Raw genomic sequence first — 18949 nt, forward strand, 5'->3', positions numbered from 1 at the left:
TAACAGTCAGCCACATGCTTTCAATCAAAGAAAGGGATCAACTTTCACGTCAGCAAACCTCACTCCCCCTCCCCTCCAAACCGAGCCCGGGTTTGGCACCAGAGGCCGCAGTGGACTATGGTGTTAGAGGACAGAGCCCTGCAAAGAGCCCACAGTCTATCTGACTGGAAATCAACCCAAGCTAAGCCCAGAAATGGCTGAGAAGTCACTGACGTACTTCCCATTTAACTAGCTTTCAAGAACAAACAACTGACAATGCCCATTTTTGGTGTCTCCCCCACCCCTTTTGAGCTGGCGACGCCAAACACCCATGGCCTATTGATTAGCCCTATCCCTGCAGACATCGGCCAGACCTGCCTTGACGGAACTTCCCTCAAAAATAGCGGGCCACTCCGCCTGGAATTTCAGGGCAAACATTACAAATGAGCGACCCCGTTTTCAAAAATCCAGGCCAGATATTAAAGACAAAAACAAAATTAAAACGGGCGGCCAAGATGGGACACAATAGGGAGCTTAAGCAACGACGACGGCTACGGCGATGAAAACGTCATTTCAAAATGTAACATAACTTCTCGTTTTTGTAACTTTTTCGCGATTTTTCTAATTTGTTTAACTTAGAAAATGCTGGCGTACTATCCAGGCTAAATTGCAATGAACAGCATCAAAGTAAGGAAAGAGAAATTTGCCGTCATGCGTTCACGTTCTCTAGAAAACAACGTGAGTCACGTTGTTGTTTTGCAGAGGACGGGAAAGAAATGTACCAAAATGTAAACGCACGCGCGGAGCGAATGTTTTTGCCCATTAAACCTATTGTGGCGTTCTCGTTGCCGTCGCCGTCCTCTGGGAGTTCAAACAACAAATCTGTTACAAAGGCTTTGTTTTAACTCGCGGAGCGTCTTAACCCAAGCATGCCGACGCCATGCGCTATATTAACCCTACACATTTCCCATCCCCACCCCCACCCTCCACCCCCTCATATGTTGACGTAGTAGGGAGAAATTGTTAAAATCAGTATCAAGCAAATTTATCATATATATGTGATCCTGTCATGCTTGAGTTTCAGCTGACTTGTGCTAGTATTGCACTTATTAGCATCTTCTCCTTCTTCTTTCCGTTTTGTGATTTGTGTTCCGTTTCCTGGCCCGTAACCAGTATGAGGCGAACCGAGGCACTCGCCTCGGTTGAAATTTCCTAATATTTTTTTTTCGCCTATGTATTCAGTAGATTTAGTAGCAAGCAGCCACAACAACAACAACAACAAAAGTAAAATTCGATTCCAGGGCATCTTTTAAAACAGTGCCTCGGTTGAAAAGTGTTTCTGGCTACGGGCCAGGTTTTTAGGCATAGCAAGCATAGTAATCAAATTAGACTTCATCGTGTGAAAACATGCTACAACCACTGATCCTATTTCGATAATAAACTATATTAAAAAAACAAACACACGAACGAATGAATATTGGTTGGATGTATGAAAAAACTCCAACTTGGCCTTTTCTGTTCTTTTTTTCGACATTAAATCCTCCGTCCTTTGCTTTCCTCCTAAAAGCGACTTTCGAGCGAATCAAATCGAGACATGTCCCTTGAGTTTATGCTCGATTCCCCGCAACTGTCTCGGGAAATTATCCCTTTAACTAAATACCAAAAGTGTTGCTGGTTCTCGAAAGAGGCATTAAAACGCTCAGATTAGTGAGTTTCACTCTCTTTCACAGGCAAAAGATTAAAAGCACCAACGAGGATGGGCATGAAAAGTTAACAACCAAGTTCCACACAGTCGATTGCGAGTGTCAGCATGGCGTTGTGGAATCACACAGAAGCCAATTTAACAACCGAGGAGCTGATTTTTGTCACTTCCGATGTCGCTGTCAAAGTCCTCAAAATAATACCGCTGGCCTTGGTAATGCTGGCGTCCATAGTTGGCAATGCAATTGTGATCCATGCAGTTTACACAGACATTCGAATGCAAACAGCTACCAACATGCTCATTGTGAGCCAAGCCCTCGCGGACTTCGGAACAAGCATTTTAGTTATTCCATTCGCATTAGTATCTGTAGGTGCTGATGGGTGGATTTTTGGCGACAAGTTCTGCTTCGCGAATGGTTTTTTGAACTTGTTTTTCACCCAGACAACAGTCTTACAGATGACTATAATTGCAGTCGAAAGATATTTAGTAATTGTGAGACCACTGCTCCGTGCTATTAGCTTACGAGATGCCATGCTACTAGCTGCGTTAGCTTGGGGTGTCAGCTTTCTGGGTGCGTTTCCATGGTTGCCTTTACTGACCAATCATGTTAAGGTGGAGTTTTTTGCTGGATTCTACGTATGTGGACGCCGATATTTACATCCCCTCCGAGGCTTGGCGTTATTCTCAGTGATTTCTTTAATATTTGTCTTCGCAGTAATGCCATTATTTCTGATATTGTACTGTTACTATCAAATTGGCAAGGTTATCAGACGCAAAAACCACAGCGTGTGTCCAATAGCTCTTTCCAACGCACAAAAGTTAGCGATTAATGTCTACGCGAGTTCCGCCTTGACGTCAAAAATTGTGATAGGCACTAGCCTATTTCAAGTATTCCCTGCATGTTTTATGATGCTTTTAGACGGATTGCAGGTTGGGCACATTCCACGGGGTTTCAAAACAAGCTTCAAGTGGCTCATGTGGTGTCATTGCATTGTCAAGCCCATCATTTACTCTTTAAAGAGCCCGACGTGGGCGAAAATCATTCGGAAGTACCTCGGAAAATTTCCGTTGTGCTCGGCAATCTTCGGAGTAAGGCGGCTCAACAAGACTTCAATTTCAGTGTTTGCAAATCGTTTCAAACAGTACAAGTTATGGAAACGCAAGAATGGGACTACAACTGTGGTAGTGAGCGAGGCGACCAAACAAATCGGTACATCAGAAAGAAAAGAACAAACGTTTGCATGGTTTCTTACAGAGAGGCGAGCATGGGAAACCAACGAAAATCCAGAGGAGTTTTCCACTTTCTAATTGTGTCTTTTTGTAGAATGACATGTAAGGCACCATGCATTTACCATCTGTTTATCATGGGGGTAGATTATGGGTTGTTGTCTGGTACAGTTTATAAAGACTTTTCCGTAAACAAACACTTACGTATACTTTGGCTTGTTTTCAGTGAGCGCTAAATGGATCATTTACTTATTACACAACAAGAGAGGAACATGCAAGCTCCGTTTACTCAAGATTGTGCGGAGAGCAGCAAAATAAAATTTTGTTACATGAGACCTGGGACCTGGGACCTGGTTACGACAGAAAGTGATTTAAGTGACCTAGGATTCCTTTAGCCTTGCTCCAGTGTAAGGACACTTGTCAACCTCGTGCGAAAACTAGCAAGCTAGAAATTGCATATTCCCACCCTTTTAGGAGCGCATAGCTTTCTCGATTTACTGCTGTTTTTTTTTTTACCCCTCCCCCCCTTCCCCCCTGGCAATATTAAATCACTTGAGTAGTCCATGGAGTAATCTTGCTTTCTAAGCCGTTAAACCTCAACATTGCTAAGGGGAAGAAGGGGAAAGTGGAACTGAGTCTTTCCCGAGACTAATGATCCACCGGCATTGTTACAGTAGCTTGCTTTTATAACCAAGATAGAGTCTTGCAGCGATAGTAATGACCCAAGTGATTTCAGGGAGGGAGGGGGGGGGGGGGGGTGGAGGGTACTTGGGTCAATTTTTGCTGGGTATGTGCCGCTGGCCTCTCAGAACCCCTACCCCGTTTTTGTCTATTTTGATGCCAGTTATAGACCCCATCTAAGTCACTTTTAAACAAATGTAATTTTCGCGATCCCAAACTAGTCACTTTCCGTTTATGCATCTTGTGCAAGTGGTTAATGTTTAAGTTGTGGTTCAAATCAAATAACTTTATTTATACACGGTTTTCTCATCAGTACATATTTATGAATAGGAATATTTACAAGACTTATAATACCATGAATCTAAAACTAAAAACTACGAGTAAATTAAGTAGTACTTACTTATGAATTAAAATATTTACTACTCGTTTAATTACTTATTTACTTACTTAACATATTTACTACTATAAAATACTTATGATACCATCTATCTAAAACTAAAACTACAAATAAATTAAGTGAACTGCTTTACGTGAGAGCCGTGTGAATTAAACAATGACGCTAAAAGAAGCCACTGCAGCCAGCGTGAAAGGATTCTTAAGTCCTAGCCTGCCGCACATGGGTTGGCAGACTGTTCCATAATACCGCGCCACTATATCTGAAACTATTCTTAAGAAAGTTGGTGCGGGGTAGGGGATCAGCCAGTTTATCTTCAGTGTTGCGAAGAGAATATTCAGTAATGGCGCTACGCTCACCAAATCTAGATCAAAGATAACCGGGTGCGAGTCCATTCAGTGATTTATACACCATGCAAGCTTTTTGTATCTGACGCTGAGATTCAAGCCTTCTCCAGCTCAACACTTGAAAAAGGTATTCAGTACTAGTGTCAAAAGCAGACGAGGTCAGGACTCTGGCAGCACGGTTCTGGTTTCATGAAGAGCGGAATTCAATGCGATTCGACTGTTAAATATCACAACAGCAGCACGAAATAAGGTAACCACTTTTTAACCGCGAATCTTCGCATATTTAAATCCCTACTTACCAAAATTTTCTTGCCCAAGAAATCCCGAAAGTATGCAACCCCATTCTGGTAACCCTACTAAAAATCTAACCCCATTATAGTCAATCCAGTCGTGAAAATGGGACCCCATCCAGCGGCACATTCCCATTAGCCTTTTGCTGCGAAGTACCCCCCCCCCCCCCCCGGGGAGGGGGAGTAGGGAAAAAGTTGAGAATATAACATTAAGTGTTCTCAAAAAATTGTTTCAGTGTCTTGGGCCAGTTCAGCTTCAATAAAAACAAAACGGTTATAAACATCTGAACATTTGCATGAAATGCATTTCCGCTTAAACGTAACGTTTCGCATCAACATGCATCTTCAGAAGTGTCTGATCGCTATTTATTTTACAAGTGAATTTGAATTTAAATGTACGAAGCAAAAGACTAGGAACTAGTAAACACAAAATAACAGCAGACGTCTCACTGAGTTGTGACAAATTAACAAATCTAATGTATCGAACCTTGTCTAGAGTGTCGTTATCATGGTCATTTCAGTTACGTTAATTAGTTTAGACAAAAAGAAATTCTATTTTTTACCAAGACTAAAATTTTGTCTAATGCTGTATAACTTTCTTCTTTAAATGGAAAAGTCAGAAAATTGAGGCTTGCTGGGTATGAATTTTCCCTCTTCTCTATTCCGCCCATGCCTGAGCGCTTCATAGGCCGGGGTACTTAAGAGAACTTTTGGAAGGCCCCATTTGCCAGAAGACATTCGACTCCTATTTTGTTCTCGTTCATACAGACGGTTGGAATTAAGTGAAAGTGGACATAAAAAAAATTTACATCACTTACCTCTTGTCTCGATGACGATGGCTCAATTTCCCTCGCCGTTTTATTACTATATATTTGTCTCATTATCCACAGGCAATATCTGTCCTTTTCAAAAGGTGAATTACTTTATCCAGGGGATGAGTCGCTTATACGTTGAAATCGATGGGAATTGTTTGTACTTCAACCCAATGAAGTGCTAAACCGCAATTTCCGGGAGTAGTTCGGGAATTTCTCGGAGCTACATGTAACGCTGATCCAGCGTAACGCGGACTCCAGTTTGGTGGCGCCAGTGGCGGCAAATGCGCTTTTCGGAACTTCTGTTTTCTTTTTATTACAGAGGCAGTTCGCCGTTGCTTCATGTGAGGGAAAACCCGCGTAGACTTTGGCTGCTTTCGTTCCCTGGGACACTCTCGTGGAATAGTAGGGGGATTTATCCATGTGTCGATTGAAAAAGACGTCAAGCTTATGTGAAGAACAACGTGTCGCAACAGCATGATATGCAGGTTAGCGCTTTAATTAAATCCTCTGTGCTTTAGTGATGGTTGCTTATAATTACCATTTGTACAGGGGAAAACGTGTTTACTTGACTGGCAAAGGTGAAGAAGGGCTTCTTTCCTTCCACGAAAAGTGAGAGAGTGCGCGCGCCTTTGGCGCGCGCGAATCTCTCATGTTCCATTTCTTGATTTTTATCTCGTGAAATTAAAACCCTATTAGAGCAACTACTGTGTGGAACTCAGTGGCCAGTCTGGTCCACTTCATTCACATGTGTCGAAGGCTTTTGTAGATTGAGGCATTTTACAATAGCCACCATTGTTATGGATTATATTGGTATGCATTTTGATGTTTTAATTGCTGGTTTGCATGTGACGTCATGGAGTGAAGTAAACTTTATTTTTATGCAAATTCTGCAAAAAAATAAATTGTATTGCTTTGACCATGAACATGATCGCCTTGTCACATGGTTGAAGATAGCATGGGGCAAGTGGAGTAACATTCTTACTAGATCTACACCTAACAAACAAGTACATAAGTCAATTATGACCAGTATGGGCCACAATAAAGAACCTCAAATCTATCTGTCCCATTCTATTTTGCATCGTTGACGACGCTTTTAACTCAACCCTCTTAATAACGACATGACTTACGACAAATAACGACAAAACTGATATGACATTGAATTTTCTCACATGAAACTATTTCTTTCCTTATCTTTTACGGGTTTTGAGGCTGTTGAAAGAATTTAAACGCATATTTTAGCGAGACAAACTACAGAATGTTCCATAGTGATGAATGAATAATTCAAAAGAGAGCTCTGAAATTTTTTTTCACCTCGTCGGAATATCAGCACCAAGACTAACGACCTCTGGCCAACCAGAGGTCGTTATTCTTGGTGCTGACCGAAAGAATCGCGGCCTCTGGGGACGAGAATGTCAAAATAACTGCAGAGCTAGAACGATCTGTCGGAAACACAAGCATTTCAAACAAAACAGGCCTATGTTATCGAATCGTTTTTAATGACACAAGCTTCCATAGAGAGGTTAGCTGAGCTGCCCAACAGATCGGGCGAGAGACAGTACTGCGATTGGGATGTGCGCAATAGCACCCAATTGTTTCCAAGTGGAGTGCTAGTGACGGTCAGTGAAGGCTTCGTCATCAAAAGCGTTTCCTGCAGGGTGCACTGCATAAAGAGCCCTGGGACGTGCACAACATCACGCATTTGTCGATTTGGCATCCATTTTTGGATTTGAACAACGAACTTGAGAAAGTTTGAGAGCACTGAAAGTGTTAGCTACTTTATGTCAAGCATAGAAATCTCCTTGGTAAAAAAAACCAACCTTTAAAATAACTGCACTTCTCTCTTGGCGCTGGGCAAAGTGCGAATGTTAGCACACCTCCTTATCGACACGTCTAACTCTGGCTAAAATGTCTCTTTACTGCAACTACTTCGCTATTCCTTGAAGATGATAAATTTGTATGTTTTATTTACTCGAGAGATAGGAACATTCACAATAAATTTCAGATTATATAAATAAGAAAATCATCACCAAAAATTGAGACAAACAATACAAACAACAGCGCTAGTTTTTTTTGCAGTTCATCGTATGTATGCCTTTAAGTTTCCTTTTTGTTCATATTGGGCTGCTTACGGAAGTGACAGTAATTAGAGGATATTCGACCATTTTTTGATGCATAGCTCCGCTGATACTGAACTGGCATATATTGATAATATCAAAATAGTTTACTTACACTGATAATTTAAAGACCGAATTGTAATTCTTCTGATACATCACTGATAAATTCTAAAAAGGTGATATCACTACAATTTGGCACAATTTCAGTGTTGCTCATTTGGTGGTTACACATTCTTAAACGCTAATGAACGAGAAGAATATCATTGAGGAGTGAGAAACAAATTTAAAACTCGTGTTGAGACTGATTCAATCGCTGTTGTCGCCGTAGAAGAAGTGCTTCAGAATGCTCTTGAAATATCTATCTCCATTTTAGAAGAAGTGCTTCAGAATGCTCTTGAAATATCTATCTCCATTTTATTTCTGCATATATCAAGTACGTCATAAATTGTCTACGAACTTGGACGTGTCTCAGTAATCAGGAAAAAAACACTTGTGAAAGAAGATTAAAGCTACAAGAACTCAATACCCCACGTTATATTGACGTCGTTTAGTGCTTATGCAAGCGATACGGACCGCAGTGTTTTGGGGGAAAGCGATACAGGTTGCAGACTGACTTAATTTTACAGACTTCGGCCGTCATTTAAGTTTTCGCAAGCGACCGAATCTGCAGTCTTGTATTCCTGCCCTTCAAGATCAGATCACAGTCCTCTCCTATTCCACCGACTTAGCCATGAATTCCTCGTTGGAAAACACACCGATCCCGTCATTCAAAGCAGACTGTGCTCTTCCATTAGCCCATGGCATCCCTCTGATTGCAGTCAATGCCATGATTTGCGTGTTTGGAACACTTGGAAACGTAATGGTGTGCTTGGCCGTCTTTATAAATCCTCGTCTACGTCGCAGCTCCAACTACCTCCTCTTCAGCCTAGCCATCGCTGATCTGATCGTCACCTTGGTTTGCGAGCCTCTCCTGTTGAAAATCTTCAGCAAGAGAACATTCTTCGAGGACTGTTCCACGGCACATCTGAACTTTCCATATATGATTTTGTCCAGCATTTCATGTTCTGCGTCCGTTGCACACTTGGCTGCCATCAGCGTGGACCGTCTCATCGCTGTTTGCTTTCCTTTACGCCATAAAACACGCATGAATAAATGTGGATTGACGACAATGCTGGTTATCTCTTGGGTGTATTCGATCTCGGTTACAGTTTTGACATTCGTCCTTCCAAAGTCCATTCCAAGGGGACTTTTGGTTGGCATCTTGTATGGTCTGTGTGTTCTCATCATTGTTTTGTCCTATCTAATTATCCTCGCATTTGTGTTCTACCAAAAGAGGAAAAGAAACAAGCTTAAAGGTCGGCCTTCATCTTCTGAGATGAGTTCGCGCATGGAAGTACGCATTACTTGCACGCTGGCCATAGTCATTGGTGTGTTCACTGTCTGCTGGGTGCCCGTGATAGCCGCCTTATTTGCCGCAGTCATAAAATTTGACGGTCCCACCTTCATGTGGCTGTTTACTCTGGCTTTCTCCAACTCTGCCATGAACTTTTGGATTTACACCGCGCGAATACCGGACTTCCGTGATGTGTACGCCAAAATACGCCGAAAGGTGTTTTGGTTGTGAATTTGGACGACAAGCTATTATGAATGCGGTACTTCATTTTTACTAAGGTTTTGCTTTGATATGCGTCCGAAAGCTTTGATGTGGACTTTTGTCGGTTTAGTAAATAGAACAGTAACTTTAGCTGGGGAGAAAATCGAAAAACCTAAGATAGAAGAGCAAGAGCAAACGAACCATCTTTACTCAGGGAATGCAAGTAACCGCTGTACTGAGTGGTGGCAGATTTTAATTTTTGTTATGTAGTATTTTACTTCTAGCCTCGATATATCGTCATTTCATAAACATTTTCTTGGAACTTAAGAAAATAAATTAAAAAAGCCGCAGAGTTTTTCAAAAGTTTGAAAATCAGTGTGATTAAACTAGAACAACACCGTTTGAGAGCTTGTAACGTGGTGTTAAATATGATTTAATTTAACTGTTTCTTCCAGACCTTCAGTTTATGTCTTTCCGTTACCTCGAGCTCAGCACACTCATTTGATAATTTCCGTGAGCCGTCTGTGTGGCTTCGTCTATACTCAAGAAATCTGCGTTAGCCTGCCAACAGAAAAATGGCCGAGGAGGGATGGTCACACCTGATTTAGGCTGATGCCGGTGTAAACTTATCGCATACCGAGGTCTAACCTGGAGAAAACAAAACGAAAATAATCTGTATGTATGACGCCCGAAGTCACTTTTTATGATCGAATTCTGTTTTCTTCTGTACTGACACTGTAATTAATTACACCCATCTCTTTCAATCTGATAGATCGTTTTAAGTCACGCGACCAGCGGCCATATTGGTACAGTAAAACAAAAGAAAGTATTTGCATAAAAATAGAGTTCAATTCCCAGAGGGTTAGCCTTGCGCACCAACATGGCGGCCATTCCTTTGTTTTTGTGCACCATTTCTTTGTTTCGGGGGAAGAGCAATTGAACCATCTTTACTCAGGGAATAGAATTACGGGCTCGTGTAGTTTTAGCTTTTTGAAAAACTCGCTGCTCCAACTGAATGTGGCCCCGAACTTTGGTGCCTTCAAACTCTCCAGTGAACTTTCTCATTTACTCTGGCAGAATCCGAGAATTTCAAGATACAGAGGTTGATACTTTGAATAATTAGTCGCCTTAACTTGTCGGAGTTAACTCAGTAATTAGCTAAATAATGTTGGAAATTCTTTGGTCGTACTGACACTTCGACACAAATCATGTTAGGAAGTCATTTTATCAGCAATTTGTTGGTTCCTCGACCACCTTTTCTGCCTACTAATAAATGATGACCGTTTAACATAAAAGATAAAAAAAGGGAATAAGAGCAAAACAGTGCCATTCAAAATAGCTGCAAAACCTCTAAGCCGCTATGTGGAATTTCATGCTTACTCATGATGAATAATTATCGTATCTTTCCGTATTACTGAGTGTTGATGTGTTAGAGAATTGGACTACAGGCATTCCTCCCGTGAGGATCGTACAGAATGTCTCTTAGTAACGGAAAAAACCGTAAGTAAATATATTATCATGCGATTGAAGGCGATATATATTTAACGATACCATAACCATGCTGCGACTATTTTACCCAGCCAAAACGAAGTAACTAGTCTAATTATAATAATTACTTTGGATTGTCATCTTAACGTTGGCATGCAGAATAGTGCCCGAGATGCATAAAAGAATTCGCCGACGCTGCACTCAACTGGACGCTATATTGAGATACCTCTGAAATATTCGGCATTTGTTTTGTTGAAGTGTTTCTATAGAAACTACTTTTACTTTTTATTTTAGTGAAAGGACTTCAGCTAAAAACGTCCTTGCTTGCTGTCCGATTTTAGCTCGAACAAACTGACCTCAAAGCCGGCAACGACATTGACTTGACACAGCTCTTCGTTGAGCATTGCTAACTCGCAAAATTCAATACACACGGCGAATTATGAAGCCATTATGAACGCTTCCTTGTTCAATTAACGTGGTCTTCACTCTCAAGGGCCATTGAGTTGCTATGCGATGTAATAATAACATAACAAACGGGAGTATTTAATTAATCGATACATGGTTCAGTACACAACAAACGGGAGCATTTACTTTTAATCGATACATGGTTCAGTATACACTCTCTCTGCGTTAAAACATTGCTTTAACCCTTAAACCCAAGTGAGTGATCAGCATCAAATTTTTCCTTGTAATTTCAACACCTTATAAAAGAGAATGGTCTCGAGAATTAAGGTCAAGATCACACGCGAGGAATTTGATTAACAAGTTAACCCATTACTTCTATAGGAACTCTGTAGGTGCAAGGAATGAGAATTTAAATTTTGATCTAGGATTTAGGGGTTAACACAGCTGAACTCTGCTTGAGGACCATTCGCTCGCGCCTGAGGCACATAAGTGATGACTTGCAGACAGACGTCAAGTTTTTCGTTCCGCATTTTTCCTCAGTAACTGATCAATCATTTTATACGGACCGCGGCCAGCATGTCGCAGTGATGTGTTTGAAACAGGGCTTTAAGTATTAACGACAAAACAGCTTTGCATAATCTGATGAAATGTTGTTGGACAGTGCTCCAGATTCGGCAACAGTAAGGGATATTGATTAACTAAAGATAAGAATGTGTTGCATATTTTGGATTTATTTTTCTTTGACAACTTAGACTAGAGATGATCTCCATAATATGGCTTAGGAACAACTACAACTTGATTCAATCTTCTGCAATTTTCAAGTGCAAATGCCTGAAATTTGGCCATTGAGTGCACAGGATAACTGAGGAAACCATCAAATAAGGATAAATGCTATTTTATTTCATTCTCGAGTCGGTGTTGGCTAACACCCTCAACTGTAGTAGTAGTAATTTTTACATATGTGTACAATACAGTGTATGTACAGCAGTTCAAATCCATAAATAACCCCAGAACTGGCATGCTATGATTGGGCTGCCTGTGCTACACTTTGGCGATCATTCCAATTTTTTTATTGGTAGATGCCTGCAGGAACTAAGGTACTATGAACCGGTGTCTGTCAAAGTTAGGGAAAAAAGAGAAAAACGCTTGCGTTCTCGACAAAACGGCCTAAAATTTGCTCATTTCACGTTTTGTGGCGTTTTCGTTTCCGTTGCCGTCCTCGTTTCTTAAGCTCCCTAGGCAAGTGGGGGAAAACACGTAGAGACTGTTATTTTCAAGGCAGGGGGAGGGGGGAAGGGGGAACTGTTGAGCCTGACTTATCTCCTGTTCTCTCCCTAAAAGATATTTGTGTCAAGGGCGTGTAGCGCTGGAGTTGAAGCGAAGGATGTGAAAGGAGGTGAATACTTCTTTCCGTCGACTTCGTTGTCCTATGGCTTGGTAATAAAACTAATTCATATCACATAGTGGGTAAAGAAAACCTGCAACATAATAGCCTAACCGCAGTGTGTTATGTTTTTTAACTTAAGGATTATCTTTAAGCCACAGGAAAATGTTTAAAGGACTTAAGTCATCTAATAGTCATGGTGGTGAATAATCGCATCCCTCGCGCGAGCTGTCAGGTAAGATGTACCATTGACCCCCCCCCCGGGGAGGGGGGTTACTCCTTCGAATTCCTGGTAGGGTGTGCCGCCCAGTTCTACAAATCCTGATCCTATCTCAGACCAAAACATTCCAGTTTCCACACCCTTTTTCAGACCTGACGTTGAGGTTACAATTTTTCTCCCGGCTTTATTGTAGCGTAGTTATGCTTCGCATTAGTGCCGTAGCCAAGAATTAGTAACATTCAGCTCAAATGATATATTTTGGTTACCACTTTTTCTCTATTATTCATTTGGAGTTAAAAAGACAAATACGTTCATACGCTCTGGTTGTTCCCTTGAAAACGGTACCCGATTTAAGACCATATGGTCAAACTCTAAACCCGTTTTCAGACCAAAACGGCTCAAAAACCCGATACCCCTTGGGGCGGCACATACCTGTACAACTGATATAAGGGAGTACCCCCCCGGCATTGACCCCAAATATTTCTTTGTTAAAAATTAATAAAGAGACACTGCAAATGATAAGACAAGTTGTTAGCGTTATGGTAGATAATTTGAGAACATGTTTTGGTTAAAAAAAAAAACCCGACAATAACCGTATCTAACAAAATTCCATGCGTGACCCATCAAATCTCAGAAAAATTTAGTAATGAGCTATGGCGCAAAACGTAAGAAAAGGGACTTTTGAGAAATGTTTTCTAAGTTTTATCCCTATTTGATACAAAGACGGATTCCCTAAACCCCTTCATGTACTCCCCCCAGATATTTTCTAGCCTACTCACAATATATTTTATTTCCTACGCACTGCACAGCTGTCTGGAAAAAACTTGCCATGAATATTTTTGGTTGGCCAATTTAATTGAACAAAGAATCTCTCCTGCTTGCGTGTTTGTAGATTGAGTCCAGACACAATTCTGGAGAAATCCCCTTAATCTTATTTTAAAACAGATTTGCATTTAATTAGAACGGGTTTCTTTATTGACTTTCCTTGTTAGCTGTTTATTTGGTCATTATTCTATCATGATTGTTTATTATTTTTTGGACCTTTTTTGCATCCACATTTAACCTTATAATCAGCTAATATCAACATACGTGTTCTGCTTATATTTCCCACACATTTTGTTGTTCCATAGAGAGGGAAGTTGTTTAAAAGTCAAATCAACTGATCTCTCAGGTGATCATACTCTGTATTCTCGTGCTCTGTATGCTTCACAAACTAGTGATATGATAACCAGAAGTCAGATGGTGGTCACCATTGGGGTTTAAAGCTAACTGACTATTTGGGGTATAACAGTTTGGACCACTGTGCACGTCACCAATATTCCTTTGTACCCCTGCGGGACTTCGGTGCAGTCATTTTCCATCGCAGTAAAGGATAAATGCCGGAAAACAACTGATGAGAAGGAAATAATCGCGTAGCGGCGTTGTTTGTAGTATTCTGTCTGTGCTTCACCGGGAAGGTACCCTTTAATTATGTTTGAATAAACCCTCAGACGACAGTATGATTATTGAAATTAACATTGTTGAGCTGGCGGTGGTCTTTTTTAGCGCGTGTTAGTTTTGTTTTTTTTTAATATTCAAAAAGCATACTAGGTTAAATATACTTTTACACTCATAAACCTAACCTGTCGTTCGTCGTCTGCCTTAGAAATTTGTACGATATTGGAGGACGAGGTTTGAAAGGAAGGATTGTTTAGACGTTTAAGGGCAACCTCTGTTGCCGGCTCTCCCATGCTACCATCCCATGCATAACTTGCTCGCGTTACAATTTATCAATAGAGCAAGAGAAAACATGAATATTTTACTGATCTTATTACTGGCCAAAACGATCAATCTGCCTCACTATAATTTCCTTTAAACAAGGTACCGTGTGTTAGGGGAGTTTTACTGTAAGAAATGGTTGCATTGAAAGCAATGTTTCGAGTTCAATAAGCTGAGGTGTCAGCTACCCCCTCCCACATGGTCTCCCTAACCCACGGGGGACAACCATTTTGCGTCTAAAAATGTTCTTAATTTTGGTTTAGCCTTTTGATTTTTCTCCAAGACATGTAAATATCGCCCTTCCCAAACAAGATTATAAGCCTTTGTTTGCTGCGTTTTGTCACTTTAAGTATAATCTTTAAACCACAGGAAAATGTGCAAAGGGCGCATCCCACACAAGAATGGTGCCAAGAAAAATGTACCATTGACCCCGAATATTTTGTTGTGAAAAGGCGATAAAAAAACACTGCAGATATAACACGCAAGTTTGCCATATGGCAGATGATCTGAGAGAATCTGTTGGTTTTAAGCCAGACTCTGTCAAAATTCAGCTAAAAGAAAGATAAATATCGAGGAAGGGACTTATCGAGAAGTGATTAAGATGCTTGTCGTTCTTTAGTTTGGTAAAGATAACTACGTTGGTAAAACTTTTCTTTTCTTTACCGTTTGAAGCATCATTCAAAATGAGGGAAAACGTAACTGTTTTATCGAAATAAAATTGGTAACTGATCGCATGATGAAGGATAACAATGTGTTTTATTGATGGTTAAGCTCCTAAACAGATATTCTATATATATATAATGTATGGGAACATTTCTGGGGAGAATCGTGCGCAGTGCCGTATTTGCCGGGGATATCGATCGGGGATCCCCTTCATCCCGTCCTTATTTCCCAGCTCCCTAGACTTCCAATATGTTCCGATACCCCGCGCTTCTATCCTTATTTTGCCCCTTCTTTTTCTTCAAAAAATTCAAAATTTGGTTTCAATTCCGGCAAAAATATAACAAGAACCTCTCGTGGCTGAAAAAAAAAACGAAAAAAAAAAAAAAAACGCGGAAAGAGCCATAACGTTAGAAGGAAACTACAGCAATTTGAAGATCAAGGAATTAATAAACTCGGAATTGAGCCTTTCAATCACTTTATCAAAAGCGCATGCATGGAAACTGATTTACATTAACAAGTTCATCCAAATCCAAGAGCTGATAGTATACATTACGGAGTTTAGTAAGTGTAAAATCGACAATTCTCAAGCCTGAAAATACTGTGTGATCAAAGAAACATTTTTTGGAAAGATTCCATGTTGTGTGAAGAAATTAATATGGCGTGTTTGTTTTAGTATTGACACCAGTCCAGAGAAATGAGCTTAAGCTGTTTTTTCTTTTTATGAAAACAGCATTACATTCAATCAAGAAGCCGGGTTAGTTGTTGACTTGCTTAGGTAGCGATTTTTAATTATTTATTTTTATTATTCTTATTTCATAATCTTCTCTAGGACCTATTATAAGGCTAGCTTAAGCCTAATTGAATTCTTTTGGGTGTACTGATTTAGTCTCTTTCGCTACCTCAGGGTTTCGTCAGTTATTCAAGTGCATAGACCGTCGGTGCACTTTTGCTTTTTTTTTTAATTTACCGTTTAGGTCTGTCGCTCAATACTGAGCATTTTAATTAGATCGCTCTAATACAAAGAAAAAAAAAGTTAAGAAGTGTTAATAAATGTTTGAAATTGCATTTTTAAAAACAGTTGTGCAGTGAAGTGCTTGGACAATCCTGTTTTCCTTAGGAGTTGATTCCATTCCGTAATTGACCTTGGGTAGACAGTCTTTTCAGGCTTGACCATGCAGCGAAAACGATCTCTCAAACTGCTGGAAAGAGCCCTTAGGGATCGGTCATTATTTAGCGGTGGGGAAGGCTACTATACTGAGAAAAACGTTTGGCCAAGAAGTTGTGGCCCTCCCTTCTAAGGGGTCCAAAAACCTCTGGCGCTCCCCCCTTACTCCATCAAAAAAAAACTGTGACCTCCCCTAAAAGGCATTTTTTTTCTTAATGGCTCTCACCAAAGTGAGGCTAAAAAAATAGTGACCCTCCCCCTAAATATAGTAGCCCTCCCCCCGCTTAATAATGACTGGTCCCTTACAGTTGGTAAGACAGTCAGTTTGGCAGTGGCATCTTTCAAAATCGCACAAAGTTATAGCTTCGTAAACTCGGACGTTTTTTTTTTTTTACCACAAAATGGGTCATACCAGGAGCCCATCACCATGATCACTAGGTGCGTACGGCTGCCCTATATTCCTGTCACGGCGTTTTCATAGACATATTTATTTTTACATTAAATTTGCCGCGAATATGGAACTCCCGCGGGAACCCTATTGACCAATCCCAATACTCCATTATCCCCATTCTTTCGTGCGAGACTTTTCCTCGAACTTTCTTTTGCTCTATAGTTTATCTGCGAAGCTGAGAAACTTTAGAAAAAAAGAAAGTTGATGATGATGCGGTATCACGTGTACCGAAACTTCCCTTTTCGAGGGAAAAGATAGTCTAAAAATAAATCGGTCTGTAAAAATGCCGTGACATAGGCTTGGTATGGGAGTTGTACGCTCCTAGTGATGGGTTCCTGGTCATAGAGGATACAAACACCTGTAAAATTCCTGGACTCGCCCTAAAGGCACACAGTGGAACCCCGTTAATACGACCACCGCCGGACCATGAAGCTTTGGTCGTATTAACGGGGTGGACGGATTAACGGGGCCTTCAAAATAAGAAAATAAGTGGGCTTATGCAGTTTGGGCCACAAAAAAGTGGTCGTGATAACGAGGTGGTCGTGTTAATGGGGTGGTGGTATAGCGGGATTCCACTTTATTCACAATTTTGCAAGATGTGGCTCTCAAACTTGGCCACTTTACTCATTTTTCAGTTGAACTTTCAAGTAGTCACGATAGATTTACGCCACCTGGTCAAAAACAAAATTGCAAAAACCATGGACCATTGTATGCAGTTGGAATACAGGAGCGTAAGGCTTCATGGGAAGGATATTTATCTGGAAGGACCGTCCAGTTTCGTTTTCGTTGCGGAGGTTATATGCATCGAGACTGACTGGTACAAGTTGTCGTTGTGTAACGAGTGTCGTGCACGCTTGAATACGACAAAAACGTAAGTCGCATTGTGGTAACCGATGAATCGTTCGCGGGGCTTTTTTGCGGAGAGCAGTTGGTGACGCATGACGCGGAATTTCTTACGCAGGGAATTGATATTAAATATTCCAAGGAGGTCAATGTTGTCGCGTCTCTGGCTCAATTTTACCCCTTATTTAAGGCATACAATTAGATTTTTGTCACTATGGGGGGTATTAATTGCCTGGAGGTGCACTGGGATTTTAAAAAGAGGGTTTTGATGGCAACCTCGTTCCCAGGGCTTTTTTTCTTTCTAGGGATAAGCCCTGGGAACGAGGTTGTTTTGATGGATGTTTTCATCCGTTAATGAACTTTAAAGGTGTTTTAAATCTTTCAATTTTATTGGGGCGCAAATTAACAATAACTGAACTACTGGTATTCCGGTTCTGAGTATCCTAAGGAATAGCAAACGCCTCAATTTATTGGAGCAAGAACGAGATGCGTGAGCATCGCCCGCCTTGCTCATTCATTCATTTATTCATTCATTCACGGTTTATGGCTGTCATATTTCACTGCATGGTACATGACATCCTAGCCCATGTCAGCAAAACAAGAAGCAATGCATAATACATTTTTTTCAGAGTCTACAATATAAAAAAAATGTAATATTAAACAGAAACTCCATTTTTTTTTTTCAGAGAATCAACTATAGAAGGATTTGTAGATGACTACACATTTATGATCAGAGGACTGTTAGATCTATATGAGGCCAGTTTTAATGATAATTGGATAGCATGGGCGGAGATGTTACAGCAGAAACAGGATGAGTTATTCTGGGATAAAGATGATGGTGGATATTATAACAGTCCAGAGGGTGATCCAAACATTGTACTTAGACTCAAAGAAGGTATATGTTATATTGTTCAACATCAAAGATGATAAGTTGACTTTTAATTAAAGGAAATTAAGAATTTAGTTTTTTATTATCTGGCTAAATTGGTGATTTTTTCTTTGAAACTACTGCTGTGATAATTCAAGTATCAGGTTACTATCCTGATACAAACATCATCATGGTTTCCATTGTTCTACAATGCAAGCACCTCAAGCAGCCCAACCACCCCAAGTAGCCCAAGCACCTCAAGTAGCCCAACCACCCCAAGTAGCCCAAGCACCTCAAGTAGCCCAAGCACCTTAAGGAGCCTAAGCACCTCAAGTAGCCTAAGCACCCCAAGTATCCCAACCGGTGCAAGCACCTCAAGTAGCCTAAGCACCTCAAGTAGCCCAAGCACCCAAAGGAAGTTAAGTAAGCAATAAAGTAAGATAGATTTATACAACGGTACATTATAGGGTATCATATATGAAGTAACTACTTTACGCAGAACTCGGCCCGCTGAACAAAAAGCCCGAGCACTCTGGGTACGTGAGAAACTTCATGTCATGT

General features: G+C 40.7%; 3 protein-coding genes across 3 annotated transcripts; all 3 read left to right on the plus strand.

Moving 5' to 3' along the window:
- The first annotated feature begins 1789 nt into the window (after positions 1–1789).
- Positions 1790–2989, plus strand: LOC138037436 (trace amine-associated receptor 1-like). Its single transcript, XM_068883361.1, has one exon. It carries the CDS (start codon positions 1790–1792, stop codon positions 2987–2989), a length of 1200 nt encoding a protein of 399 aa, XP_068739462.1.
- Positions 2990–5805: 2816 nt separating this feature from the next.
- LOC138025217 (spermatogenesis-associated protein 20-like) lies at positions 5806–18780 on the plus strand. The gene is made up of 3 exons (XM_068872427.1): positions 5806–5920; positions 18207–18415; positions 18547–18780. The coding sequence occupies exons 1-3, from the start codon at positions 5910–5912 to the stop codon at positions 18633–18635; spliced, it is 309 nt and encodes a 102-aa protein (XP_068728528.1). The 5' UTR covers positions 5806–5909; the 3' UTR covers positions 18636–18780.
- Positions 7379–9546, plus strand: LOC138025208 (adenosine receptor A2a-like). Its single transcript, XM_068872416.1, has one exon. The coding sequence runs from the start codon at positions 8280–8282 to the stop codon at positions 9171–9173; it is 894 nt and encodes a 297-aa protein (XP_068728517.1). The 5' UTR covers positions 7379–8279; the 3' UTR covers positions 9174–9546.
- Positions 18781–18949: the final 169 nt, after the last annotated feature.

Source organism: Montipora capricornis, chromosome 2 (assembly GCF_036669925.1).
Source record: "Montipora capricornis isolate CH-2021 chromosome 2, ASM3666992v2, whole genome shotgun sequence".
In the NCBI taxonomy this organism is placed as follows: Eukaryota; Metazoa; Cnidaria; class Anthozoa; order Scleractinia; family Acroporidae; genus Montipora; species Montipora capricornis.